We start from the raw sequence: 27,831 nt of genomic DNA, 5'->3' as shown, positions 1-27,831 counted from the left end.
TGCCCGGGAGAACTAGGGAGAGGAGTTCGGGGTCGGGGCGCGGAAAGGCGGGAGGCGCCCGGCCGCCTTTGGTGCCCGGCGCGGGGCACGATGGGACGCCCCCGGGAAGAGGCGGAGCTGGGATCGACCGCTGTGGCTGCGGTTGGGTAAGCGCCGTCGCTCCTAGGGGCGTGTTGAGCGAGGCTTTCGCGGGCCTGAGCGGGGGATGGGGGACCGTTAAAGTCCTGCGGCCGCGCCCACAGGAAACTGCTTTAATGGCTACATCGGCTTGGTACCCGGCTCTGCTGGGACGGATCCTTAAGACCATGTGGCTCCACTTCCAATGTGTAGTTGTGGAAACAAGCCCAGAGAGGGTATGGAACTTGTCCAAGGTCACACAGCCGGTTAGTGGCTTGGTAGGGAATGGGCTCAAGCTCTCCTGACTGCCCTTGTCCCTAAGAAGAGATTCCTCTCCGAAGAGTCCCCTAGGCCTGCTTATATAGGGCTTAAGACCTGTGCTGTGATAAGGTCTGACTTGCTTGGGGTGGGCTAAGGGGTTCCTCCTTTTAGACCCCCATCCATAGCTACCAGGTGCTTACCAGAATGGAAATGTTTCAACCTCCAAAAGTGTCCCTGTAAAGGCCCAATTTCGAACCAGAAAGAACGTGTGTACAGGCATAAAGGATGTTGGTTCTTGACCTGTTTTACTTCTGAACCCTGGAAGAAACTCATGAATGCCTTTTTTTTGTTTGTTTTTTTTTTTTGTAAGGTGTAGTCTTACCCTGTCGCCAGGCTGGAGTGCAGTAGCGAAATTTCGGCTAACTGCAACCTCCGCCTCCTGGGTTCAAGCGATTCTTCCGCCTTAGCCTCTGGAGTAGCTGGGACTACAGGCGTGTGCCACCCCGCCCACCTAATTTTTGTATTTTTAGTAGAGATGGGGTTTCACTATGTTGGCCAGGATGATCTTGAACTCTTGACCTCGTGATCCACCCGCCTCGGCCTCCCAAAGTGGTGGGATTACAGGCGTGGGCCACCGCGCCCGGCCATGAATGCCTTTTTTAAACAAAATGCGTATTTTTTAAAATGTAGTCCAGGAGCGGTGCCCGCACTTTGGGAGGCCAAGGTGGTTGATCACGAGGTCAAGAGATAGAGACTATCATGGCCAACATGGTGAAACCTTGTCTCTACTAAAATACAGAAAATTAGCTGGGCCACGTGGCACGCACCTGTAATCTCAGCTTCTCGGGAGGCTAAGGCAGGAGAATCACTTGAACCTGGTAGGCGGAGGTTGCAGTGAGCCGAGATGGCACCACTGTACTCCAGCCTGGTGACAGAGCAAGACTCCATTTCAAAAAAAGAAAAAATAAATATGCATACAGTGTCTTGACTTTCTTTGACATTGGTAAGTGGACTCCAGGTTAAGAATTTCCTAGACTGGGAGCAGTGACTCACCCCTGTAATCACAGGACTTTGGGAGGATCGCTTGAGCCCAGGCGTTCAAGGCTAACCTGGACAATATAGCGAGATCCTATCTCTCTTAAAAAAATAAAGATTTTTGGTCGGGCGCGGTGGCTCAAGCCTGTAATCCCAGCACTTTGGGAGGCCAAGGCGGGTGGATCACGAGGTCAAGAGATCGAGACCATCCTGGTCAACATGGTGAAACCCCGTCTCTACTAATACAAAAAATTAGCTGGGCATGGTGGCGCACGCCTGTAATCCCAGCTACTCAGGAGTCTGAGGCAGGAGAATTGCCTGAACCCAGGAGGCGGAGGTTGCGGTGAGCTGAGATGGTGCCATTGCACTTTAGCCTGGGTAACAAGAGCGAAACTCCATCTCAAAAAAAAAAAGGATTTTTAAAATGATAAAGGAAAAATGTAATAATAGGGCCAGGTGTGATGTCTCATGTCTGTAATCCCAGCCCTTTGGAAGGCCAAGGTGGGCAGACCACTTAAAGTCAGGAGTTCGAGACCAGCCTGGCCTACGTGATGAAACCCCGTCTCTACTAAAAATAAAAAAAAAAAATTAGCCGGGTGTGGTGGCACTCACCTCTATTCCCAGCTACTTGGGAAAGTGAGACAGGAGAATTGCCTGAACCTGGGAGGCAAAAGTTGTAAAGCCCAAGACTGTCCCCGTGCACTCCAGTCTGAGCGACAGAGCAAAACTATCTCAAAAAATAAATAAATAAAAACAAAGAATTTCCTGAATTGTTTCATTTTCATACTACTAATTGTAGGGGTAATTGGGTGTCGCTGGTTCACGGAGCTCTTTACCATATGGCTTGAGCTTGTGAGATAATTGCCTTGCACTAGTCACACTGGGAAAACCTAGGAGGAAGTCTGACTTTGCTGCAGGTTTTCACTAAGAATTAGGAAAGCCTGGCCAACTCTTCGATAAAAGAGGAAGAAGTGGTCTTTCTCTGCTAGAGATACATCTTTGCAGTTTTGAATCTAGAAGTGTAGGGACACCATTTCCTCACACAATACTGTGACTAGTGGATTTCCCATGGCTTAGCAGTTCCCTAACCCCAGCGTTTTGCTTCATCTGTTAACTGTGTAAGAATTGCCCTGTATGTGTAACTGTTAGAAATCAGTGAAGATTGGGCCAGGCATGGTGGCTCACGCCTGTAATCCCAGCACTTTGGGAGCCTGAGGCAGGTGGATCACCTGAGGTCAGGAGTTGGAGACCAGCCTGGCCAACACGGTGAAACCCCGTCTCTACTAAAATACAAAATTAGCCGGGTGTGGTGGTGGGCACCTGTAATCCCAGCTACTTGGGAGGCTGAGGCAGGAGAATAGCTTGAACCCGGGAGGTGGAGGTTGCAATGAGCCGAGATTGTGCCACTGCACTGAAGCCTGGATGTCCATCTCAAAAAAAAAAAGAAATCAGTGAAGACTGGCCACTCATGGTTGCTCACGCCTATAATCCCAACACTTTGGGAGGCCAGGGCAAGTGGATTGCTTGAGGCCAGGAGTTCAAGAACCAGCTGGGCAACATGGCAAAACCCTGTCTCTACAAAAAATTCAAAAATTAGGCAGGTGTGGTAGTGTGTGCCTGTAGTCCCAGCTACTCGGGAGTCTGAGGCATGAGAATCACTTGAACCCGGGAGGCAGAAGTTGCAGCGAGCCGAGATGATGCCACTGCACTCTAGCCTGGGCAACAGTGAGACTGTACCCCCAACCACCTAAAAAAAAAAAGTCAATAGAGATTAAGTGAGATGACATCCATGAAAATCCTGGTATTGTCTTTACATGAATTACCCACACTACAAATTATACGTAATTTGTTTCACTCAGGCTCAACTTTCCCCTGCTCTCCAGCAGTTTGGTGGGCCACCTCTGTCTCAACATTAGTCATGATGATACCAGTAAGGGCAAATGGATTTTTAAAGCAACTGAAATAAGAGCAAAAAGCCTGTCTCCAATATTTTTGTTTTTTTGAGATACAGTCTTACTCTGTCACCTGGGCTGGAGTGCGGTGGTGCAATCTCAGCTCACTGCAACCTCCACCTCCCGGGTTCAAGCAGTTCTGCCTCAGCCTCCCAAATAGCTAGGATTACAGTTGCTTACCACCACACCCAGCTAATTTTTTTTTGTATTTGAGACAAGCTTTTTTGTTGTTGTTGTTGTTGTTTTTTTTTTTGAGACGTAGTTTCGCTCTTGTTACCCAGGCTGGAGTGCAATGGCACGATCTCGGCTCGCCGCAACCTCGGCCTCCTGGGTTCAGGCAATTCTCCTGCCTCAGCCTCCTGAGTAGCTGGGATTATAGGCACGTGCCACCATGCCCAGCTAATTTTTTGTATTAGTAGAGACGGGGTTTCACCATGTTGACCAGGATGGTCTCGATCTCTTGACCTCGTGATCCACCCGCCTCGGCCTCCCAAAGTGCTGGGATTACAGGCTTGAGCCACCGTGCCCAGCCCTGTTTTTTTTTTTTTTTTTTTAATTTAATTTTATTTTTTTTAAAGACGGGGTTTCACCATGTTGGTCAGGCTGGTCTTGAACTCCCGACCTCAGGTGATCCTCCCGCCTTGGCCTCCAAAGTGCTTGGATTACAGGCGTGAGCCACCACGCCCGGCCACTTGAGACAAGGTTTTACCATGTTGGCCAGGCTGGTTTCGAACTCCTGACCTCAAGTGATTCGCCTGCCTCGGCTTCTCAAAGTGCTAGGATTACAGTCATGAGCCACCACGCCCAACCTATACAATTTTTAAAAATTAGCCAGGCATGGTGGCATGTACTTCAGGAGGCTGAGACAGAAGAATCACTTGAAACTGGGAGGTGGAGGTTGCAGTGAGCCAAGATCGTGTCACTGCACTCCAGCCTGGGCGACAGAGCGAAACTCCATCTCAAGGAAAGAAAAAAAAGAACTATCTTGGGGAAAATATGTCAGTATTTTAATGGTGGATATAATTTGAGGTTGCAGATGGTTTTTGTTTAACTCCTTTTCAAAATTTCTACAGTGAGGAACACATACCACTTTGATGATTTGAGAAAGAAGAAAGCGGCCACGCGCAGTAGCTCATGCCTGTAATCTCAGCACTTTAGGAGGCTGAGTCAGGCCGATTGTTGAGCTCATGAGTTGAGTAAGAGACAGCCTGGGCAAAGTGTTAAGACCGCATCTCTACAAAAAATACAAAAATTAGCTGGGTGTGGTGGTGCATGTTTGTAGTCCCAGCTTGAATCCAGGAGGTGGAGGCTGCAGTAAGCTGAGATTGCGACACTGCAGTCCAGTGAGACGCTGTCTAAAAAACACCTGATGTAATCCCATGCATAGTTCAAGAAAATGCAACTTGAAGTCCCCTGTGTAATCCTCCCCATTCTACTAAACCATGTGGCTGCCAACTCCTCCCACTTGGGAAACACTGCAAAGTGGCATCACTACCCATTCCACAGTGCAAGTCAGACATCTAGTAGGCACCAGTTGACATTTCCCTCTTCTTTCAGTCAGTCACCAAGTTCTACATGCCACTGCATTCCAACCTGAGTGACAAAGCGAGATCCTGTCTCAAAGGAAAAAAAAGGATTGGGCGCAGTGGCTCATGCCTGTAATCCCAGCACTTTGGGAGACTGAGGTGGGTGGATCACAAGATCAGAAGATTGAGACCATCCTGGCCAACATGGTGAAACCCCATCTCTACTAAAAAACCAGATATTAGTTGAGTGTGGTGGCGCATGCCTTTAATCCCAGCTAGTAGCTAGTAGCTGGGATTACAGGTGCGTGTCACCATGCCCAGCTAATTTTTGTATTTTTAGTAGAGCCGGGGTTTCACCATGTTGGTCAGGCTGGTCTCGAACTCCTGTCAGATCGAAAGGGGCTTGGTTGGTTTCTGCTAATGTGGAAATAAATCATATTATAGCTAGGGGCCATGATGGAAGTAGGAGTCAAGAGTGTTGGCTCTGGGCCAGGGCTATTCTAATATTTTCTGTTTTTATTTTTTTAATATATATAATTGCATAATGCTCTGTTTTGATTATCTACTTGTACAATTTGTATGTATGCATGTATCTTTTGTCCTGAGTTACACTATGACTCAGGGTTTCTCAACCTTGATTATTTAGGACAACATAATTCTTTTTGGCAGGTGGGGGTGGACAGCATCTCACTCTTGTTCAGACTGGAGTGCTGTGGCATGATCTTGGCTACTGCAACCTCTTCCTCCCAGTAGCTAGATAACCTCCTGAGTAGCTGGGATTACAGACATGAACCACCACACCTGGCTAATTTTTGCATTTTTTGTAGAGACTGGGTTTTGCCATGTTGCCCAGGCTGGTCTCGAACTCCTGGGCTCAAGTGATCTACCCGTCTTGGTCTTCCAAAGTGCTGGGATTACAGGTGTGAGCCACTGTGTCTGCCCTCACATAATTCTTTTGTGGGGAGGCTGCCCTGTGCATTTCAGAAGGTCTAGCAGCATTTCTGGCCCCTGCCCACTAAGTTCCACCAGGTCCCCTCCCACCAAATCTTGGTGGGACAATCAAAAAATGTCTCCAGATGTTACAAAATGTCTCCTAGGAAGGGGGTGAATTCCTTCCCAAACCCTCCCCACAATTAAGAACCACATTTCTAACTCCTTGAGGTTAGAAGCCATGTCATATAAATTCCTGTGTTCCCTGCCTAGCACATGGTAAGCATTTTTATTGTCCAAACAATATCATTGCTTCAAGAAAATAAGCTATTTTTTTTTTGAGATAGTGTCTTGCTCTGTCACCCAGGCTGGAGTGCAGTGACATGATCCCACTATAGCCTCGAACTTCCTGCTCAAGTGATCCTCCCACCATAGCCTCCTCAGTAGCTGGGACTATGGGTGTATGCCACCATACCTGGCTAATCTTTTTGTGGGGGAGGGGGTGGTATTTTTTGTAGAGATGGGGTTTTGTCATGTTACCCAGGCTGGTCTCAAACTCCTGGGCTTAACTGAACCTCCCAAAGTGCTGGTATTATAGGCATGAGCCACCGAACCCAGCCTAATTATCTTTAAAGCACTTGTTCTTTGTATTGTTTAAGGCTCTTTACATATAGTAACTCACGTAATCCTCCCAGCAACCCTCCAAGATAGGTACTCCTATTGTGCCTGTTTTATAGTCAAGAAACTAAGGCTCAAGGAGTTTAGGTTAGTTGCCTAAGGCCACCCAGCTGGAAGAAGTGACACCTGGGATCTGGACAGTAACCCAGGTAGTCTGACTACAGATTCTGGGCTCCCAGTCATTCTGCTGTATACTGCTTCTAAATACAAAGAAAAGAATTAACTCATGACACTGCTTTCAGAAGGCCTGATGTTATCTATCTGCCCACAGAATTTGCATAGACGTACATATGGTAAAAATAAAATTTCCTAGCCAGGCGCAGTAGCTTACGCCTGTAATCCCAGCACTTTGGGAGGCTGAGGTGGGTAGATTACCTGAGGTCAGTAGTTGGAGACCAGCTGACCATCATGGAGAAACCCCATCTCTACTAAAAATACAAAATTAGCTGGGCATGGTGGCGCATGCCTGTAATCCCAGCTACTCGGGAGGTTGAGGCAGGAGAATTGCATGAACCCGGGAGGTGGAGACTGCCGTGAGCCAAGATTGTGCCATTGCACTCCAGCCTGGGCAACAAAAGCAAAACTCCGTCTCAAAAAAATAAATAAAAAAAAAATAAAAAACATAAAATTTCCCATTCTGCCACAAAAGATGATACAGTATAGCAAAGCATGTTTCTGTGTTGCTGAAATCTAAGTTGTTTGAATGGCTGCATCCTAGTCTATCAAAAGGATAGACAGTAGACTAAGGTAACCAGTCCCTTGTTATTGGGCATATGGGTTGTTGCTGATATTTTATTTGAAACATAACTTTTTGAAATATTATTTACATGCAATAAAAAGTACACAATACACCGGGCGCGGTGGCTCACGCCTGTAATTCCAGCACTTTGGGAGGCCGAGGCGGGTGGATCACGAGGTCAAGAGATCGAGACCATCCTGGTCAATGTGGTGAAACCCCGTCTCTACTAAAAATACAAAAAAATTAGCTGGGCATGGTGGTGCATGCCTGTAATCCCAGCTACTCAGGAGGCTGAGGCAGGAGAATTGCCTGAACCCAGGAGGCGGAGGTTGCAGTGAGCCAAGATCGCGCCATTGCACTCCAGTCTGGGTAACAAGAGCGAAACTCTGTCTCAAAAAAAATAAATAAAATAAAATAAAATAAAGTACATAATTTTAAGAGTGCAGTTTGGTAAGTTTTGACAGATATATAAACCTGTGCTACCACTAACACATTCAAGATACTGACCATCTCATCACCTTTGTTCCTTTCTGTGGTAGATAATGTGCTGGAGCTGGCTAGTACCAGTTTGGGAGCCAAATATGTACATCTCTTCCCAAATCTACATTAGAAACATCATATTAGAAGCTCAAAGTTGGTCATGGTGGGAGTATTTACACCACAGAAAGCAGTAAGTAACACAAATCCGGGCTTCCTTCCTTCTTTTTCTTTCTTTTCTTTTTTTTTCTTTTATTTTTCTTTCTTGTTTTTCTTTTCTTTCTTTTCTTTTCCTTCCTTCCCTCCCTCCTTTCTTCCTTTCTTTCTTTCTTTCATTCTTTCTTTGTTTCTCCTTTCCTTCCCTTTCCCTTTCCTTTCTTTCCTTTCTTTGTTGAGAACCAATTTAGCAGCACCATGACTTACACTCCTTTGCAGTCAGCCCCCTCCATCCTACAGCCACAGTCTACTTTTGGATATTATTTTATTTTGTATTCTCCAGAATATTATATAAGTAAAATCATACTGTATGTACTCTTTGGTGCTTCTTTTGCTCAGTGTATTTTTGCAATTCATCATATTGTTGCACATATTAGTAGTTAATTCCTTTTCATCGTTTTCCATTGCATGGGTGTATCACACATTTCTTCATTCATCTGGTGATGGACATTTGGGTTATTTCCATTTGGGGACTATTAGAAATAAACTTGTCATGAACATTTATGTGCCAGTCATTGGATGGACAAGTTTGAATTATTCTTGGATAAATAGCTAGGAGTAGAGTTCCTGGGTCATATGTTAAGCTTATATTTTTATACAAGGAGCTACTAACCTGTTTTCCAAAGTGGTTTGAGACAGGGTTTTGCTGTGTTGCCCAGCCTGGACTGCAGTGGCCTACAGCCTCAATCTCACCATGCAATCTTCTCACCTCAGCACCCCTAGTGCATGCTACCACACCTGGTTAATTTTATTTTTTGTAGAGACAGGGTCTCACTGTGTTGCTCAGGCTGGTCTTGAACTCCTGGGCTCAAGTGATCCTCTCACCTTGGCCTCCCAAAGTGCTGGGAATATAGTTGTGAGCCAATGCACCCAGCCAGTCTTTAGCTTTAAACATTCTAGTGGGTGTATGTATAGTGTTGTCTCATTGTGTTTGCTTTTAAATTGCCTTTATTTTGGTATAACTTATATTCCAAAAAATGTAGGTTTTAAGTTTATATGCTAATCTGATCACCATCACAATCAAGACAGTGAACATTTCTATCACCCCCAAAAGTTATTGCGTGACTTCCAAACGATTCTCCTCCTCCACCTCCTTCTCTAGGAAACCACCGATCTGTCCTCTGTCGTTATAGATTGGATTTGTCTTTTGTCTTTTTTTTTCTTTTTTGAGGCAGGGTCAGGCTTTGTCACTCAGGCTGGAGTGCAGTGGTGCAATCTCGACTCACTGCAACCGCTACTTCCTGTGTCAAACAATCCCCCCACTCAGCCACCTGAGTAGCTGAAACTACAGGAATGTGCCATCATACCCGGCTCATTTTTTTTTTATAGTGACAGGATTTCATCATGTTGGACAGGATGGTCTCAATCTCCTGACCTCGTGATCCACCCACCTCGGCCTCTGTGCCCGCCCTTTTTTTTCTTCCCCTGAGATGCAGTTTTGCTCTTGTTGCCCAGCCTCGAGTGCAATGGCTCGATCTTGGCTAACCACAACCTCCGCCTCCTGGATTGAAGTGATTCTCCTGTCTCAGCCTCCCAAGTAGCTGGGATTACAGGAATGCACCACCATGTCCGGCTAATTTTGTATTTTTAGTAGAGACAAGGGTTCTCTATGTTGGTCAGGCTGGTCTCGAACTCACGACCTCAGGTGATCCGCAGGCCTTAGCCTCCCAAAGTGCTGGGATTACAGGACTGAGCCAGCGTGCCCAGCCCATTTTTGTATTTTTTGTAGAGACAGGGTTTTGCTATATTGCCCAGGCTGGTCACAAACCCTGGACTGAAGTGATCCTTCTGCCTCAGCCTTCCGAAAGTGCCAGAATTAACAGGCATGAGCCACCACGCCTGGCCAGATTTGTCTCTTTTTTTTTGAGATGGAGTCTTGTACTGTCACCTGGGCTGGAATGTGCTGGGATTACAGGCATGAACCACTGTGCCTGGCCCAGATTTGTCTTTTCTAGATTTTTATATAAATAAAATCATAAAACATGTACTATTTTTATGTCTGTTGTCATTTGCTTAACTTGAGATTCATCCAATTATTCCATGTATCAACAGTTTGTTCCTTTTTCTTGCTGAGTAATACTCTGTTGTAGGAATATGCCAGAATTGGTTTAGTCATTCTGTTTATCGACATTTGGATTGTGTCCGGGGCTACTATGAATTAATGCATTTTTGAATGTTTTTCTGTCTCTGTCTGGACATGTTCTGCTTTTTTTTTTTTTTTTTTTTAAAAAAACAAAGTCTTACTCTGTCACCCAGGCTGGAGTGCAGTGGTGTGATCTCAGCTCACTGCAAACTCTGCCTTCCAGGTTCAAGCAATTCTTCTGCCTCAGCCTCCTGAGTAGCTGGGGTTACAGGCACATGCCACCATGCATCCAACTAATTTTTTTTTGTATTTTTGGGTGGGGGGATACTGGGACAGAGTCTTGCTCTGTCACCCAGGATGGAGTACAGTGGCACTATCTCAGCTCACTACAACCTCCGCCTCCCAAATTCAAGTGATTCTCCTGCCTCAGCCTCCTAAGTAGCTGGGATTACAAGAGTCCGCCACCACGCCTGGCTAATTTTTGTACTTTTAGTAGAGATGAGGTTTTGCCATGTTGGCCAGGCTGGTCTTGAACTTCTAACTTCAGGTGATCTGCCCACCTTAGCCACCCAAAGTGCTGGGATTACAGGCGTGAGCCACTGTGCCCAGCTTTCTTGTATTTTTTTTCTGTAGAGACGGCCCTCCTTGTCTTGAACTCCTGACCTTAAATGATCTGCCCTCCTCAGCCTCCCAACAGGGGTGAACCACTGCATCCAGCCTGGACGTATGCTTTTATTTATCTTATTTCCACCTAGGAGTAGAAATGCTAGGTCATATGGTATGCATGTATTTATAAGAAACTGCCAAACTCTTTTCCAAAGTTGTTATATTACTGTATGTTTCTACCACAGATGTTTGAGAGCTTTAGTTGCTCCACATTCTCATAAACACTTGATATTGTCAGTCTTTTTAATTTTAGCCATTCTAGTCATGGTATTTTATTATGGTTTAAATTTGCATTTCTATGATGACTTAATGATGTTGAACATTTTTTACTAGTCTATTGGCCATTCATCTATCTTATTTTGTGAAGTATCTGTTTAAATATTTTGCCCATTAGAAAAAATTGATCTGGGCTGGTCGCAGTGGCTCACACCTGTAATCCCAGCACTTTGGAAGTCCAAGGTGGGTGGATCACCTGAGGTCGGGAGTTTGAGACCAACCTAGCCAACATGGCAAAACCCGATCGCTACTAAAAATGCAAAAATTAGCCAGGGGTGGTGGTGCACCTGTAAGCCCAGCTGTGGTGCCTAGAACAGGACAAAACAAAATCTAAACTTTAAATAGAGGATACGTTTTCTCAGAGCTATAACAATGTTGTGTCAATGAAATAAGAACAAGTTCTTTTTTAAAAAGAACATTGGAGAATAGAACATCTAAAATATGATAACCATTAACTTTAATCAATGAGTTGGAAGATAAAATTGAGAAAATAGCTTTTTTTTTTTTTTTTTGAGACGGAGTTTCGCTCTTGTTACCCAGGCTGGAGTGCAATGGCGCGATCTCGGCTCACCGCAACCTCTACCTCCTGGGTTCAGGCAATTCTCCTGCCTCAGCCTCCTGAGTGGCTGGGATTACAGGCACGCGCCACCGTGCCCAGCTAATTTTTTGTGTTTTTAGTAGAGGCGGGGTTTCACCATGTTGACCAGGATGGTCTCGATCTCATGACCTCATGATCCACCCGCCTCGGCCTCCCAAAGTGCTGGGATTACAGGCCTGAGCCACCGCGCCCGGCCTGAAAATAGCTTTTAAAAAGAACCCCAAAAGCTGGAAAAAAAATTTTAAAAGCTAAAGAACCCAGTAAGACTAATATTCAATTAAGAAGCATTACAGAGGGCTGGGTGCAGTGGCTCATGCCTGTAATCCCAGCACTTTGGGAGGCTGAGGTAGGCGGATCACGAGATCAGGAGTTTGAGACCAGCCTGACCAACATGGTGAAACCCCATCTCTACTAAAAATACAAAAACTAGCCAATCACGGTGGTGCACACCTGTATTTCCAGCTGCTCAGGAGCTAAAGCAGGAGAATCACTTGAACCCAGGAGGCGGAGATTGCAGTAAGCCAGATTGCACCACTGCACTTCAGCATGGGTGACAGAGTGAGACTCTGTCTCAAAAAAATAAATAAATAAGCATTACAGAGAAATGGAGGGAAAGCAATCATCGAAGGAAAAATTCAAGAAAACATCTCAGACCTGAGTGGCCTAGATTTCTAAAATGAAAGGCCCACTGAGTACACAACATAATGGATGAAAACGTTCATTCAAAGATGTATCATGCAGTTTCAGATCAATGAGTTAACAGAAGATCCTAAAACCTTCTAGAGAGAAAAAGCCGGTCACATTCAAAGGAACAGCGATGAGAATGGCATCATGCTTCTTATTAGCCATGCTGAAGGATAATGTAGGAATGCTTTCCAGTGATTTATGATATAAATTACTTAAGGCCGGGTGCGGTGGCTTATGCCTGTAATCCCAGCACTTTGGGAGGCCGAGGTGGATGGATTGCCTGAGGTCAGGAGGTCGAGACCAGCCTGGCCAACATGGTGAAACCCCATCTCTACTAAAAATACAAAAATTAGCCAGGCAAGGGGGCAGGAGCCTGTAATCCCAGCTACTCCAGAGGCTGAGGCAGGAGAATTGCATGAACCTGGGAGGCAGAGGTTGCCATGAGCCAAGATAACACCATTGCACTCCAGCCTGGGCAACAAGAGTGAGACTTCATCTCAAAAATAAAATAAATAAATAACTTACTTAAATTGTGAATTCAGTAGAGTAAGCATATTTTCAAGGCCAGGTGTAGTGACTCATGCCTGTAATCTCAAGCCTTTGGGAAGCCAAGGCCAGTGGATCACTTGAGCCTCAGGAGTTCAATACTAGCTTGGGCAACATGGTGAAACCCCATCTCTACAAAAAAAAAAAGGCATGCGATTGGAGTCCCAGCTACTTGGGAGGCTGAGCACAGAGGATCACCTGAGCCCAGGGAGATCGAGGCTGCAGTGAGCCATGATCATGCCACTGCACTCTAACATAGGTGATAGAGTGAGACCCTCTCTCAAAAAAATAATAAAAAAACGTATTTTCAGATACATGACATCTTATTTCCTATCCATATACCCGTTGTCAGGAAACTACTAGAGGACGTGGTGCACCAGAATAAGAGAATAAACCCAGAAACAGGAAGACATGTGATCCAGGCAACAGGATATTTCAATATAGGTGAGAAATAAGAAAGTCTCTAAGATGATAATGAAGGGAAATCCTAGGGTGATAGCTGGGCTGGCTGCAGGCCTAGGGAACAATCAGTAAGGCTGGAGCCAGAGGACAGAAGCCTCCAGGAGGGAGATGCCCAAGAAAGAAGATGCAATTAATACAGGAAAAATCTGCACTTTTAGTGAATGATAGAGAATAAATTAATGATTGGAACATAGAAAACTAAGCAGGTAAGTCCTAATTTTGTGTTTATGTATAATTGACTCCATGAGATTTTTTTTTTTCTTTTTTTGAGATGGAGTTTTGCTCCTGTTGCCCAGGCTGGGGTGCAATGGCGCAATCTCTGCTCACAGCAACCTCTGCCTCCCGGGTTCAAGAGATTCTCCTGCCTCAGCCTCCTGAGTAGGTGGGATTACAGGCACACCACCACACCTAGGTAATTTTGTATTTTTAGTGGAGATGGGGTTTCTCCATATTGGTCAGTCGGGTCTCAAATTCTCGACCTCAAGTGATCTGCCCGCCTTGGCCTCCCAAAGTGCTAGGGTTACAAGCATGAGCCACCGTGCCTGGCCCAAGATTTTTTTTAAAACTAACAAAGAAAGAAAACGTAATCATAGTAGGCTAAACTTTGCAGCTGTGGATAATACTTACAGAGGTATAAACAGAGTATATCAATTTCCACCAACCCCAGCATAACATGGGCTTTCCTCTTTATGGTCTAAGGTGGCTGCTTCCTTTCTAACCATCCTGTCTGCGCTCCAGCCTGCATGAGTCCTCTTTGTTCCGGCTATCCTGGGTTTCTTTTGGTTAACTAGCAATTGAATGAATGAAATTTAGTTTATAAATGGAAGCATTCTTTTCACAAGATGGCGCCGAAAGCGAAGAAGGAAGCTCCTGCCCCTCCTAAAGCCAAAGCCAAAGCGAAGGCTTTAAAGGCCAAGAAGGCAGTGTTGAAAGGTGTCCATAGCCACAAAAAAAAGAAGATCCACACGTCACCCACCTTCCGGCGGCCCAAGACACTGCGACTCCGGAGGCAGCCCAAATATCCTCGGAAGAGCACCCCCAGGAGAAACAAACTTGACCACTGTGCTATCATCAGGTTTCCGCTGACTACTGAGTCTGCCATGAAGAAGAGAGAAGACAACAACACACTTGTGTTCATTGTGGATGTTAAAGCCAACAAGCACCAGCTCAAACAGGTTGTGAGGAAGCTCTTTGACACTGATGTGGCCAAGGTCAACACCCTGATTCGGCCTGATGGAGAGAAGAAGGCATATGTTCGACTTGCTTCTGATTACGATGCTTTGGATGTTGCCAACAAAATTGGGATCATCTAAACTGAGTCCAGCTGGCTAATTCTAAATGTATGTATATCTTTTCACCATAAAAAAATAAAATAGCCGGGCGCGGTGGCTCAAGCCTGTAATCCCAGCACTTTGGGAGGCCGAGGCGGGTGGATCACGAGGTCAAGAGATCGAGACCATCCTAGTCAACATGGTGAAACCCCGTCTCTACTAATACAAAAAATTAGCTGGGCATGGTGGCGCATGCCTGTAATCCCAGCTACTCAGGAGGCTGAGGCAGGAGAATTGCCTGAACCCAGGAGGCAGAGGTTGCGGTGAGCCGAGATCGTGCCATTGCACTCCAGCCTGGGTAACAAGAGCGAAACTCCGTCTCAAAAAAATAAATAAATAAATAAATAAATAAAATAAATAAATAAATAAATTGAAGCATTAAATTAATAAATGTTTGAATTAAAATGTTAGTCTGGGCATGGTGACTCATGCCTGTAGTCTCAGATATTCAGGAGGCTGAGGTGGGAGGATCAATTAAGCCCAAGAGGTGGAGGCTGCAGTGAGCGATTATCGTGCCATTGCACTCCAGCCTGCATGACAGTGGGAGACCCTGTCTCAAAAAAAAAAAAAACCTGGGTGCAGTGGCTCATGCCTGTAACCCAGTGTTTTGGGGGGCTGAGGTGGGCAAGTCATTTGAGGTCAGTTCAAGACCAGCCTGACCAACATGTTGAAACCCCATCTCTACTAAAAATACAAAAAAGTTAACCAAACGTGATGGTGAGTGCCTGTAATCCCAGCTACTTGGGGGAGCCAAGGCAGGAGAATTGCTTGAACCCAGGAGGCAGAAGTTGGAATGAGCTGAGATCATGCCACTGCACTCCAGCCTGGGCAACAGAGGGAGATTCAGTCTCAAAAAAAGTCTATAAGAAAATGGGTCTAAGCAAAACAGCTGTGGACAAAAGCATACGTATATATACATACGTGTGTGTACATGTGTACACATGTGTGCATGTATAGACGTGTTTGTACGTGTATGTGCATACATGTGTGTTTATAGATGTGTGTGCCTGTATGTACGTATGTGTGTACATGTATATACGTACGTGTGTGTATACATGGGAGAGTGGAAGAGATGATAAAAACAACCACAGTACAGACCACAAGGATGTGGTAGTGCTGTGTAAGTGACTGAATGTTATATAACCAGCTCAACCTCCTGAGTAGCTGGGACCACAGATACACATCACCATACTTGGCTAATTTTCTTTTGTTAGGGTCTCACTCCCTCCCCAGACTGGAGTGCAGTGGCATGATCTCGGCTTACTGCAACCTCCGCCTCCTGGGTTCAAGCAGTTCTCCTGCCTCCCAAGTAGCTGGGATTACAGGTGCGCACTACCACTCCCAGCTAGTTTTTTGTATTTTTAGTAGAGATGGGGTTTCATCATGTTAGCCAGGCTGGTCTCGAGCTCCTGAACTCAGATGATCCACCTGCCCCCATCTCCCCAGTGCTGGGATTACAGGCTGAGCCACTGTGCCCAGCCAACCCTGTGGCTAATTTTTAAATTATCCGTAGAAACGAGGTTGTGCTGTGTTGCCCAGGTTGGTCTTGAACTCCTGGGCTCAAGCAAGCAATCATCCCACCTTGGCCTCCCAACGTGCTGGGATTGCAGGCATGAGCTGCTGTCACCAGTGGTGATTTTTCAAGAAAAGCCAGTAATCTGGATTTTTATTTAAAATACCTTGAGTTTTAAAAGCTGGCACGTAAATTTTCAAGCAGATTGAGGATTTGTGACCTTCCCACATACCAGCCACATGAGAAAACATAAATAAATAAATAAAATTTCATAAAGATTTTGAAAGCATTGTATAGGTCAAGAAAAAACACAAGTTTGCAACCTCTGGGGTGTAGTACTGTGGAACATTTAGAGTAGTCGCTGACCTCTCTGGGGAAGAACTGTGTCTAGTTCTACTCAGAGCTAGCAAGAGGTTGTGGTAATGGGTGCTAAACATACCTATCTGGGCAGAAGCTCTGCCCTCCCTGTACTTGGGTAATGTTTCATATTTTGCAGGCAGAGAGGAAATGGCCCAAAATGAACCATTTCATTGTCCATGGTGGCATGTCAGGGCTGGTTGCATTCAGCTGAGATCGCACCTTTGTACTCCAGCCTGGGTGACAGAGCAAGACTCCATCTCAAAAAAGAAGAAAGAAAGAAAGAAATTAAGAGGCAAGAATGCTTTGGTGATTCTGCTCTGGCGGGTTTGAGAAGGAGGCAGAATGATCTTTTCTGGAAGCGGTATCGGGGATTTGGTGTAGAGCTGAGAACTCCACATTGCCATAAATGGTGTGATCTTGCTCCAAACAGCTCCATTCACCCCCAGGCTTCATAAGCCTAACACTGGAATTTCCAACTGAAATAAACTTAAAGACTTTTCTGTCGGGTCCCTGGAGTAGGTCAGGGTTTTAGAGGGTATTTCATATTCTCATTAGGAGGTGGTTTAAACTCTTGGGTCCTATTAAGAAAGCAGCACAACTTGTTATTACTAATAATATCTTAGTAGTGTTCCTATAATGCTTTATAACTTACAAAAGACTTTGTATTATTCTCATTTTGCTCCCTGGTAACTATGAGATAGCTGTTGTTATTCCCACTTTACAGATGAGGAATCTGATGTTCTCCCATTGTTTTTTAGTTAGCGTTCTGAATATTTTTACCTTTTTAGGAGAATGGAGTGTTTCCCAGGCTGGTCCTGAACTCCTGGGCTCAAGTCATCTTTCCATCTCTGCCTCCCTAAGTGCTAGGATTACAGATGTGAGCCACCATGCCTGGCCAAGTTCTGAATCTTTAACAAGGCCCAAGTTCTCACCTGTCTGGCCCTGGTCTACCTCTCCAGACCCCTCTTGTACCACTTTCCCAAGAGCTTTCTTTATTTCTGTTATCCTGAGTTTCTTTTTTTTTTTTTTGAGATGGAGTCTTGATCTTGTCGCCCAGGCTGCAGTGCAGTGGCACAATCTTGGCTCACTGCAGTCTCTGCCTCCTGGGTTCAAGCTATTCTCCTGCCTCAGCCTCCTGAGTAGCTGAGGCTACAGGCGTGCACCAGCACACCTGGCTAATTTTTTTGTATTTTTAGTAGAGCCAGGGTTTTGCCATTTTGGCCAGACTGGTCTCAAATCCTGACAGGTGATCCATCTGCCTCGGCCTCTTAAAGTGTTGAGATTACAGGCATGAGCCACTGCACCTGGCTGAGTATCTTTTTTTTTTTTTTTTTTTTTTGAGACAGGGTCTTGCTCAATCACCCAAGCTGAAGTGCAGTTGCTAGATCACATCTCATGTAGCCTCAACTTCCTGGATTCAAGTGATCCTCCTTCCTCAGCCTCCCAAGTAGTTGGGACTATGGGCACATGCCACCACGCCTAGCTAATTTTTTTTTTTTTTCAGTAGAGACTGGATCTCACTCTGTTACCCAGGTTGGTCTTGAACTCCTGGGCTTAAGTGATCCTCCCACCTCAGCCTTACAAAGTGCTGGGATCACAGGTGTGAGCTACTGCACCCAGCCTCTCCTGGATTTCTTTTGCTTTTTTTTTTTTTTTGAGACGGAGTTTTGCTCTTGTTGTCCAGACTGGAGTGCAATGTCACAGTCTTGGTTCACTGCAACCTCTGCCTCCTGGGTACAAGCAATTCTCCTGCCTCAGCCTCTGGAGTAGCTGGGATTACAGGCGCCTGCTGCCACACCCAGCTAATTTTTTTGTAATTTTAGTAGAGATGGGGTTTCACCATGTTGGCCAGGCTGGTCTCAAACTCAGGACCTCAGGTCATCTGCCCGCCTTGGCCTCCCAAAGTGGTGGGATCACAGACGTTAGCCACCGCGCCCAGCCCTCTTTTGCTTTCTTTCTTTCTTTTTTTTTTTTGAGACGGAGTTTCGCTCTTGTTACCCAGGCTGGAGTGCAATGGCGCGATCTCGGCTCACCGCAACCTCCGTCTCCTGGGTTCAGGCAATTCTCCTGCCTCAGCCTCCTGAGTAGCTGGGATTACAGGCACGCGCCACCATGCCCAGCTAATTTTCTGTGTTTTGAGTGAGACGGGATTTCACCATGTTGACCAGAATGGTCTCGATCTCTTGACCTCATGATCCACCCGCCTCGGCCTCCCAAAGTGCTGGGATTACAGGCGTGAGCCACCGCGCCCGGCTCTCTTTTGCTTTCTTAAATAGGTCTGCTTCTTTCTAGCTACAGGCCCATTGCACATGCTGTTTCTTCTAATAAGTACACTTTTTCCTCCTCCTTGCCTGGCTGGCAACTACTCATCTTTCAGGTTTCAGTTTAACATTTCTTCCAGGGAGACTTTCCTGAACCTTCAGGCTACTTTGAACTGCCTGGTGTAGCATACTAAACTTCCCACTCCGGAATTGGCACACTTAAAATTATTCGGTATCTCTTGACCCTGCTAGATCATAAGCTCCATTAGGGCAGAGACCAAGTCTACCTTATTTGATACTGTAGCCTCGATGCCTAGTATAATAAGCATTTCCTTTTGCACTAAAAGCTTTTGCAACTACTGTCTGCCATCTGAATCCCATAGCCATTGAACAAATCCATCAGAACCTTGCCTTGAATACTGCACTCAGGTTTAATGCATTGGGGCTTTTCTGACAAGATTCTTCCATAACCAAAGTCTTTGGATCAGTGGCCAAAATGCACACCTGTCACATCAAATAGCAGCTTGTGAGGTTGGAGCACAGTGCCACTGTATTATTTGATAATGACTAGAAAAGGCTGGTCCTCTTCTCACCAGCCTTCTGTTGCTTCTGTGATGCTCACATACTAATGAATCTTTGCCCAGCATCTTACTGGATCCCAGAGAGTAGGGACATTTAAAGCTACCTAGATTATTCTTGTCTCAGGTCTTTCCTGGGTTTAGTGCACACTTGGGTCATTTCTGGATGGATGGCACATTTGTTTTATTTGTTGAAAGCAGTGAGGTGTAGTCCAAGTTAATGGGAGCAAGCCTAGGAGTCAGGATGATAACACAGTTGCTCAGGCTGGCATGGCAGGCATCAGCAGGTAAGCAAGCCCCAGTGGGAGGAACATGTGGCCTCATTTCAACAGCGTCAGCAAGCTGAGGTCCCCACACATTGGGAATCTATGAGAAGAGCACCCTCATCCTCTCTTTTTTCAAACCAGTTACATCTCACCAGAATCTTTGTGAAATTCATCATCATATAACTTCCTGAATCTAGTTAATGGTGATATTAACCAAAATTATAGCTCAACACCCAGGCAACAGTGTATAGGATTGCAAGTGTTAGTTCCAAATATAGTGCAGTTCACATCTCCAGTGAGGAAAGAACATTGAGTGGATTCATTACATGAGCCATTTAAACTAATTGAGCCAGGAGCTTAAAGCCACATTCTTCAAATGTGTGCACTCCACAAAACTGGCATTTAACATCAGGAAGTCAGGCTGGAAAACACTGATGAACCAACGGCTCTAAGCAAGAAACACTTGTCAAGGTATGCATTTGCCAGCTGTGACTGTTTACAAGTAGTCTTTGGTGATGAGCTTCATGACTTAGGGTACGGGTGAGCATGGCACATTTAGCTTCATACAGCAAAGACTGAAAACAGTGCTGGTTACATGGTCAGACAAGTGAAGGAGGCACAGCTTATCTTCATTACTAAAAATGCTCATAATGCATAGAGTATAAAAACAGTTGGGTGCGGTGGCTCACGCCTGTAATCCCAGTACTTTGGGAGGCCGAGGTTGCAGGGGGATCATTTGAGGTTAGGAGTTCAAGAACAGCCTGGCCAACATGGTGAAACCCCATCTCAGCTAAAAATACAAAAAATTAGCCGGGCGTGGTGGTGTGCGCCTGTAATCGCAGCTAATTGGGAGGCTGAGGCAGGAGAATTGCTTGAACTCGGGAGGCGGAGGTTGAAGTGAGCCGAGACCATACCATTGCACTCCAGCCTGAGCAACAAGAGTGAAACTCCATTTAAAAAAAAAAAAGAAAAAAAATAGATGAGTTTGTAAGAAGAGAGTCACTTTCCTTCAATTTTTGGAAAATGAATACAACGTGTATTATGTTCATGAAAAAGAACACATTAAATGAATAGGGGTTAGTGATATAATGTTCTTTGATGAACAGCAATTTGTTAGGAGATTCGTAAAAATGTAACTTTTTTTTTTTTTTTTGAGACAGGGTCTCACTCTGTTGCCCAGGCTCTGTAGTGCAGTGGCACGACTCACCGCAGCCTCCAACTCCTGGACTCAAGTGATCCTCCCACCTCAGCCTCCCAAGTAATTGGGGCTACAGGTGTGTGCTACCACACCCAGCTACTTTTTTCAATTTTTTGTAGAGACAGAGTCTCACCATGTTGCCCAGGCTATTACTTTCAATGATACACAAAAAAAATGCTTGCATATACTAGGTGTACCTTGGGGTGGTCCATTAGCACTTTCCTGAGTGATGAACATGATTTATATCTATGCTGTCAAATACAGTAGCCACTAGCCTTATGTGGCTACTGCAAAGTTGATATGTGGCTAGTGCAGCCAAGCACCTTTTTTTTTTTTGAGGCAGAGTCTCGCTTTGTTGCCCAGGCTGGAGTGCAGTGGTACAGAGTGCAACCTCTGCCTCCTGGGCTCAAGCAGTTCTCCTGCCTCAGCCTCCCTAGTAGTTGGGATTACAGGCATGCACCACCATGCCTGGCTAATTTTTGTATTTTTAGTAGAGATGGGGTTTCACCATGTTGGCCAGGCTGGTCTCAAACTCAAGTGACCGCCTGCCTCAGCCTCACAAAGTGCTGGGATTACAGGCATGAGTCACTTAACTTCTTAACTTTAAAACTATAAGCTAATAAACATTAAGGAAGAAAATGTCCAGATTAGCACAAATAATGCAAGGTAATCAGTGCCATATTAAGAGTTGCCCAAAATTGTAGTATAATGTAATACACCTGTGAAATTTGTCAAATTGATGATGAAGGTTAAAGTTGGTTAGAGTAGGGGTAAGGGGATGTCTCAGAGGACCATACTGGTACTGCCAACCAAACCATGGCAAGGATTATTTTTTTCTTCTGGTAGTCATCTTAATTGATGTATAGTATATCTGCTGTTAGCTGCTACAACCTCCCTGAGAAAGCACAGATAATGATAGTAAACTATGTTCATTCTCTGCTAATTCCTCCCCAATGTTGGAAGCAGAGCTCAGTAGTGAAAGCTACAGCTGCCAGAGACTTGCAGTGGAGTCACAGGAGCAATCAGAGTTCTTTATAAATGGCAGTAACAGGCCAGGCGTGGTGGCTTAACGCCTGTAATCCCAGCACTTTGGGAGGCCGAGGCGGGCGGATCACAAGGTCAGAAGATCAAGACCATCCTAGCTAATGCAGTGAAACCCCGCCTCTACTAAAAATAAAAAAAAAAATTAGCTGGGCGTGGTGGCACGTGCCTGTAGGCTCTACTGCTTGGGAGGCAGAGGCGGGAGACTCACTTGAACCTGGGAGGCAGAGGTTGCAGTGAGCCGAGGTTGCACCACTGCACTCCAGCCTGGTGAGAGAGTGAGACTGTCTCAAAAACAAAACAAAACAAAAAAGTAATAAATGGCCGTAACAACTCACTTGACTTTCCTTCATCTGACATAGTCACCTATCATAACGTTGGCTATCAAACTGGTAGAACAACCAGTCCTCTGATTTAGTTTCCTAGGGAAGACAGTTGTTTGACCCAATGTTTTGTTAACATCAAGGCTCTTATTCTTGCATTTGAAACCAAACACCTTAGTCACTTTGCTTGCATCGCGGTTGGCACAAGAAGGTATGGTCCTTCTTGGGTGGGTATTTTGCATTGTCGCAAATAGTCTTATTTATAAAAAATGAGAGACCTTGTGGTTCCAAAATGGCGGCAGCGATGGATGTGGATACCCCGAGCGGCACCAACAGCGGCGCGGGCAAGAAGCGCTTTGAAGTGAAAAAGTGGAATGCAGTAGCCCTCTGGGCCTGGGATATTGTGGTTGATAACTGTGCCATCTGCAGGAACCACATTATGGATCTTTGCATAGAATGTCAAGCTAACCAGGCGTCCGCTACTTCAGAAGAGTGTACCGTTGCATGGGGAGTCTGTAACCACGCTTTTCACTTCCACTGCATCTCTCGCTGGCTCAAAACACGACAAGTGTGTCCGTTGGACAACAGAGAGTGGGAATTCCAAAAGTATGGGCACTAGGAAAAGGCTTCTTCCATCAAGCTTAATGGTTTTGTTATTCGTTCAATGACTTTCCCTGCTGTTACCTAATAATAAATTAGATGGAACTGTGAAAAAAAAAAAAATGAACTCTGAAATCCTACAACTAGTATCTAGCAAAAGGAAGAGATTCAATTCTATCAGGCAATTTATTACTCAGTCAAGAATGATGCTGTAAGTATAGATTCAGCAGTATAAACATATTACCAAAAGCTTGCTTTTACTCATTTTTAAATGAATTATTTTTTTTTGAGACAGAGTCTTGCTCTGTACCCCAGGCTGGAGTGCAGTGGCTGATCTCGGCTCACTGCAACCTCCACCTCCTGGGTCTGGGTTAAGCAATTCTCCTGCCTCAGCCTCCCGAGTAGTGGAGATTACAGGCGCTCACGACCATGCCCAGCTAATTGTTGTATTTTTTTTAGTAGAGATGGGGTTTTACCATGTTGACCAGGCTGGTCTTGAACTCCTGACCTCGTGATCCGCCCACCTCTGCCTCCCAAAGTGCTGGGATTACAGGTGTGAGCCACTGCTCCCGGCAATAAATTATTTTTTTTTGAGAGGGAGTCTTGCTCTTTCATCCAGGCTGGAGTGCAATGGTGTGATCTCAGTTCACTGCAGCCTCTGCCTCCTGGGTTTAAGTGATTCTCTCATCTTAGCCTCCTGAGTAGCTGGGATCACAGGCACACACCACCACACTGACTAATTTTTGTGTTTTTAGTAGAGATGGGGTTTCGCCATGTTGGCTAGGCTGGTCTCAAACTCCTGACCTCAGGTGATCCACCTGCCTTAGCAAGTGCTGGGATTACAGGTGTGAGCCACCTCACCCAGCCCACTTGCTTTTATTTAATGACTTGCTAAAAAACAAAAACAAAAAATGTTAGCACTTACATGGGACTTCATGACGTCTTTCTGGTAATTCTGGTACCTTTTTGGTACCTTTTTATCCAAAATAGACTTTGGAGAATCTATTTAGAGCTATAGAACTCCTCTTATTCCTCCCCAAATTGTACACAACAGATTTATTCCTTGCTCCCTAAAGCCTATCCTTAGAAATTGCAAGTTGAGAATTCACCCACCACTGCCCACTGTTCCAAAAGGCTTTACTGATTCTCAGTAATGAAAATTAATGTAAAACTCTCCATAGGAGGCATTAACATTTGTGTTTCTTCCAAACCTTCTGATTTCCACTAAAATTTGTAACCAAAATGTATTAGGAAAAAAATCATTAAGCTTTAACGCTATTACCTGGCTCACTCTAACTGTATGATCTTTTAATTGTGGAAACAGCAGTTCCCTGGAAGACCACAGCCTTTGGAGACTAGCAAGCCTGGCTTGATCACTAGTTCTGATAGTTATTTTGCTGTATTAATTTACCTAACTTTTCTGACTGTGCTTTCTCATCTGTAAAATGTATGTATGACTTATGATAGGGAGTTTTTTTTTTTTTTTTTTTTTGTCGAGATAGAGTCTTGCTCTGTCTCCCAGGCTGGAGTGCAGTGGCACGATCTCAGCTCACTGCAACCTCTGCCTCCTGGGTTCAAGCAATTCTCCTGCCTCAGCCTCCTGAGTACCTGGGACCACAGGCGCACACCACCATGCCCAACTAATTTCTTTTGTATTTTAGTAAAGACAGGGTTTCACCGTGTTGCCCAGGCTGGTCTCAAACTCCTGAGCTCAGGCAATCCACCTGCCTCGGCCTCCCGAAGTGCTAGGATTACAGGCGTGAGCCACCGTGCCTGGCTGATAGGGAGCTATTTGAAAGACAAAACATCTGACACAGAAAATGCTGGGTTAAAACCTTTAGAGACCCAAAGCAGCAGGGCTATTGCCACGATATTAGTAGGAAAGAGAACACACTCAAACTGAGTGTTTAGGGACTGTTTATAAAGACGTGGACAGAGTTCAGGGAAGCCAGCAAAGAATAATGGCATACTCCAGGGATGGTAATTGAGTCCCCCGCTCCCCCCTTTTTTTTTTTTTTTTTTGAGAAAAGAGTCCTGCTCTTTTGCTGTGCCATAATCTCAGCTCACTGCAGCCTCTGCCTCCCGGGTTCAAGCAATAATCTTGCTTCAGCCTCCCAAGTAGATGGGATTACAGACATGCACCACTATGCCCAGCCAATTGTATTTTTAGTAGAGATGGAGGTTTTGTCATGTTGACTAGGTTTATCTTGAACTCCAGACCTCAGGTGCTCTGTCCACCTCAGCCTCCTGAAGTGCTGGGATTATAGATGTGAGTGACCCTGCCCAGCCTGAGTCTTCCTTTCTTTTTTGGAGACAGAGTTTCGCTCTTGTTGCCCAGGCTGGAGTGCAATGGCATATCTCAGCTCACTGCAACCTCTGCCTACCAGGCGCGCTTCTTCTGCCTCAGCATCCTGAGTAGCTGGGATTACAGGCATAAGCCACCATGACTGGCTAATTTTTGTATTTCGAGTAGAGACAGGGTTTCACCATGTTGGTCAGGCTGGTCTTAAACTCCTGACCTCAGGTGATCCACCGTCTTGGCTTCACAAAGTGTTGGGATTACAGGCATGGCCACTGCGCCTCGGGCCAGAGTCGTCCTTTCTGTCCTAGATGTGAAGGAGCAAAGAGAAGCCAGAAGCTTGAGGGGGCTACTTGATGGGAGCTGTGGTCTTTGGTAAAGGGACATAAACAACCCATGTGACCTGGCAATGAGAAAGCCAGAATACTTTGACGATCTTTTCCTCATTATCTTCTCATCTTTGGATATGACTAATTGGATAAACACAAGCTGAAGTTAGAGGGCAAAGGAGCCATTCATGCAGCATGTGGGTTAGCACCTGCTGGAGTCCGGAGTGGAATGAAGAGGGGTTCTGAAAGGGAAATGGAAGACATGCAGTATAACCTCTCCCCGAACGTAATTCAAACTACTTATTACACATAAAAATCACATGTATGCTGAAACTAAAATAACCTGTTTCCAGAATTTGATTGCAAAATTCTGAGTTCTTCAATTAAAACTGCATTTTCCTCAGCCTTTTTGATGCCCCTATTTCACTGGTGCCTTAAGCACATGTTTGGAGAGCCTAAGGGCAGCCCTGAGCATGGTGCCTGGACTAGGGGGCCTCAAAGCACAGGACTGAGGAAGTCTCAAGTTCATTGCTGAATGCTGACTGTAAGAGTCTCTGAGACTTTTGAGAATCTAGAACTAATTTAGAATGAATCTCAGGATTTTTCTGTCAGTATCTATAAATTAGGACAGGAACTGGATTTTCTTTTTATTTTTCTCCTCCCCACCTCCAATTTTCTTGAATTTGAAAAATCCTATTATAGTATAACTTTGCATAAGCCTACTGATAGGAAAGTTTTTAGTTTCTTATCAGAGAATAAAATGAATCAGGACATCAATTTCACATTGACATTTTTATTAACGCCAACTGTTTTTTAATTATTATTTTTTTAAAACAATAGCACAAAAATGTTTCAAGGAAGCAGTCTCACAATCTGATGACCTTCTGAAATACAGTTAAGCCACACCAAATATGAATTTCTGTTAATAACACAAAAAAATTTTTTTAAGAAAAAAAATATAGGGAAAAAGGAAGGGAATGAGATTTAGATTTAAAATTCACTGGACTGAATAGGTGAGGCTTGTTAGTAGGATATACTGTTGAAGCAAACACTGGCGCACACACAGGCTTACAGTCTTTGTTTTTAAACCAGTTACCACTAATGCATAAGCCCTGCAGCAGTTACCACTGACTTCTCACATGCAGAAAATAAACCAGGAGAAGCCAGTGTTGATACTGTTATGAAGAGGTTCAATAATTGGCTTGTCAGATAACTAAGACCATTTTTAGCAGAATAACTCCTTCAGAAAGGCCTGGCTGAAGATCTTTTTATTTCTATTGTCTCATCTATATGCATTTCAGGGTTCTTATAAGTCATCTTTAAAAAGAAAGAAAAAAATAGTGTATATCAGTTTCTCTTATTTAATGTGGCTATGAAAGATGTTTCCTTATTATTTATCTCTAAGAAGGACACCGGGGGATGGGGAATGGGGGTTGGGGGTGGAACTAAAGGGAGGAAAAAAACCAGAACAGGGTAGGGTTTTTTTAACTTTTTTTTTTTTTTTTTTTTTTTTTTTTGCCAAGGGGTCACACAGAAGGGAAGGCAAGGAGGAAAACTACAATCCTTGGTTTAGATTGAGTTATGCAGGAAAATATATCTTCCTGATCAGTCCCCATGCCAAAAAAAAAAAACAAAAAAACAACACTTGGAATTATGCACTGACTCCAACTATGTTATACCAGCTATTGGCCTTTTGAGTTTAACCATTCCCAGAAGTGGACACCACCCTTGGCTTGTAGGCTGTTTGCAGAACCCACTTCACAAAAATTCTCTTCACCAAGAAGCCTCTAGTTTCCTTTTGGTAGGTTATAAAAACAGAACATCTGTCATTAACAGGAGAGTGTTAAATACTTTTAACCACTGACAAGGCTTCAGAAAGTTTCACAGTTTCGTTATGCTCTATTTTATTACTATCATATATACATTTTTATTTTTTATTTATTTTTTTGCTGAATTGCTGATTTTTCTTTTTTAATAGAATTTAATTCTGGAGTGTGAGCAGGAACCAGTTAACTACATTCATTGTCCAACCCCCACTGGTTTGAAAGAAGACTCCAAATTCGTGGCATACAAATCAGCTGTTTGGTAGCTCCACCTTATCCCTGCAGCGAAGCAGCAGAACCGAAGCAGCGGCACCTCAGGATTCACACCGTGGGTGGTGAAGCCTTCCGCTGAAGGAGGTACTGGTGGATGCTCTCAGCATCTCGCTTTAACCAAGCAGCATTCAGCAGGATATTTTCACAACACTGCTGGATGGTACGCTCAGCTGAAGGAGCTGGGTGACTCTCGAAGAAAGCCTGGTAGAAAACAACCCAGAATGCAGGATCATTACAAGCAATAAGAAGAAGTTTATATTACAGGTTATGAAGAAATACCCACTGGTCTATATGAAGGATGCATAAGCTTCAATCATGAGAATTTATCACTGCCACCGTCAGGCTAAAAGAAAACAAGTAACTCCTTGGACCTGCATATAGGAATTC

At 44.7% G+C, this 27,831-nt stretch overlaps 3 protein-coding genes across 8 annotated transcripts in view; 2 read left to right on the top strand and 1 right to left on the bottom strand.

Moving 5' to 3' along the window:
- The first annotated feature begins 57 nt into the window (after positions 1-57).
- Positions 58-27,705, top strand: LOC105716993 (large ribosomal subunit protein uL23-like). Of its 5 annotated transcripts, XR_010339103.1 has the most exons (5): positions 58-146; positions 7,778-7,908; positions 14,092-14,589; positions 16,590-16,745; positions 27,327-27,705. XR_010339103.1 is itself a non-coding variant. In XM_012451897.3 (4 exons), the coding sequence occupies exons 2-3, from the start codon at positions 7,879-7,881 to the stop codon at positions 14,560-14,562; spliced, it is 501 nt and encodes a 166-aa protein (XP_012307320.2). In that variant the 5' UTR covers positions 58-146; positions 7,778-7,878; the 3' UTR covers positions 14,563-14,589; positions 27,327-27,705. The 5 variants fall into 5 exon arrangements, 1 of the variants encoding a protein (XP_012307320.2); XR_010339104.1 differs by lacking the exon at positions 14,092-14,589; XR_010339105.1 differs by lacking the exons at positions 14,092-14,589; positions 16,590-16,745 and adding an exon at positions 13,140-13,231.
- Positions 22,374-22,843, top strand: LOC105716995 (E3 ubiquitin-protein ligase RBX1). The gene has a single exon (XM_012451905.3). The coding sequence runs from the start codon at positions 22,413-22,415 to the stop codon at positions 22,737-22,739; it is 327 nt and encodes a 108-aa protein (XP_012307328.1). The 5' UTR covers positions 22,374-22,412; the 3' UTR covers positions 22,740-22,843.
- NPEPPS (aminopeptidase puromycin sensitive) overlaps positions 26,122-27,831 on the bottom strand; it is a 101,551-nt gene continuing 99,841 nt past the window's right edge. For both annotated transcript variants that reach the window (XM_012451894.2, XM_064367479.1), the window contains exon 23: positions 26,122-27,645. In XM_012451894.2, the coding sequence (XP_012307317.1) occupies positions 27,493-27,645 (153 nt within the window). In that variant the 3' untranslated portion in view covers positions 26,122-27,492. The remainder of the gene's footprint in view (positions 27,646-27,831) is intronic.

Source organism: Aotus nancymaae, unplaced genomic scaffold (assembly GCF_030222135.1).
Source record: "Aotus nancymaae isolate 86718 unplaced genomic scaffold, 86718_ANA_hifiasm-v0.15.2.pri h1tg000072l, whole genome shotgun sequence".
Lineage (NCBI taxonomy): Eukaryota > Metazoa > Chordata > Mammalia > Primates > Aotidae > Aotus > Aotus nancymaae.
Note: the sequence above shows the minus strand (reverse complement) of the source record. Positions and strands in the feature narration are given on the sequence as shown.

Bases quoted from the DNA above. Each gene is read 5' to 3' on its own strand.
- LOC105716993 (XM_012451897.3), top strand. From the start codon at position 7,879: ATGGTGGGAGTATTTACACCACAGAAAGCA. The intron at 7,909-14,091 runs GTAAGTAACACA...TCTTTTCACAAG, and splicing joins TATTTACACCACAGAAAGCA to ATGGCGCCGAAAGCGAAGAA.
- LOC105716995 (XM_012451905.3), top strand. From the start codon at position 22,413: ATGGCGGCAGCGATGGATGTGGATACCCCGAGCGGCACCAACAGCGGC.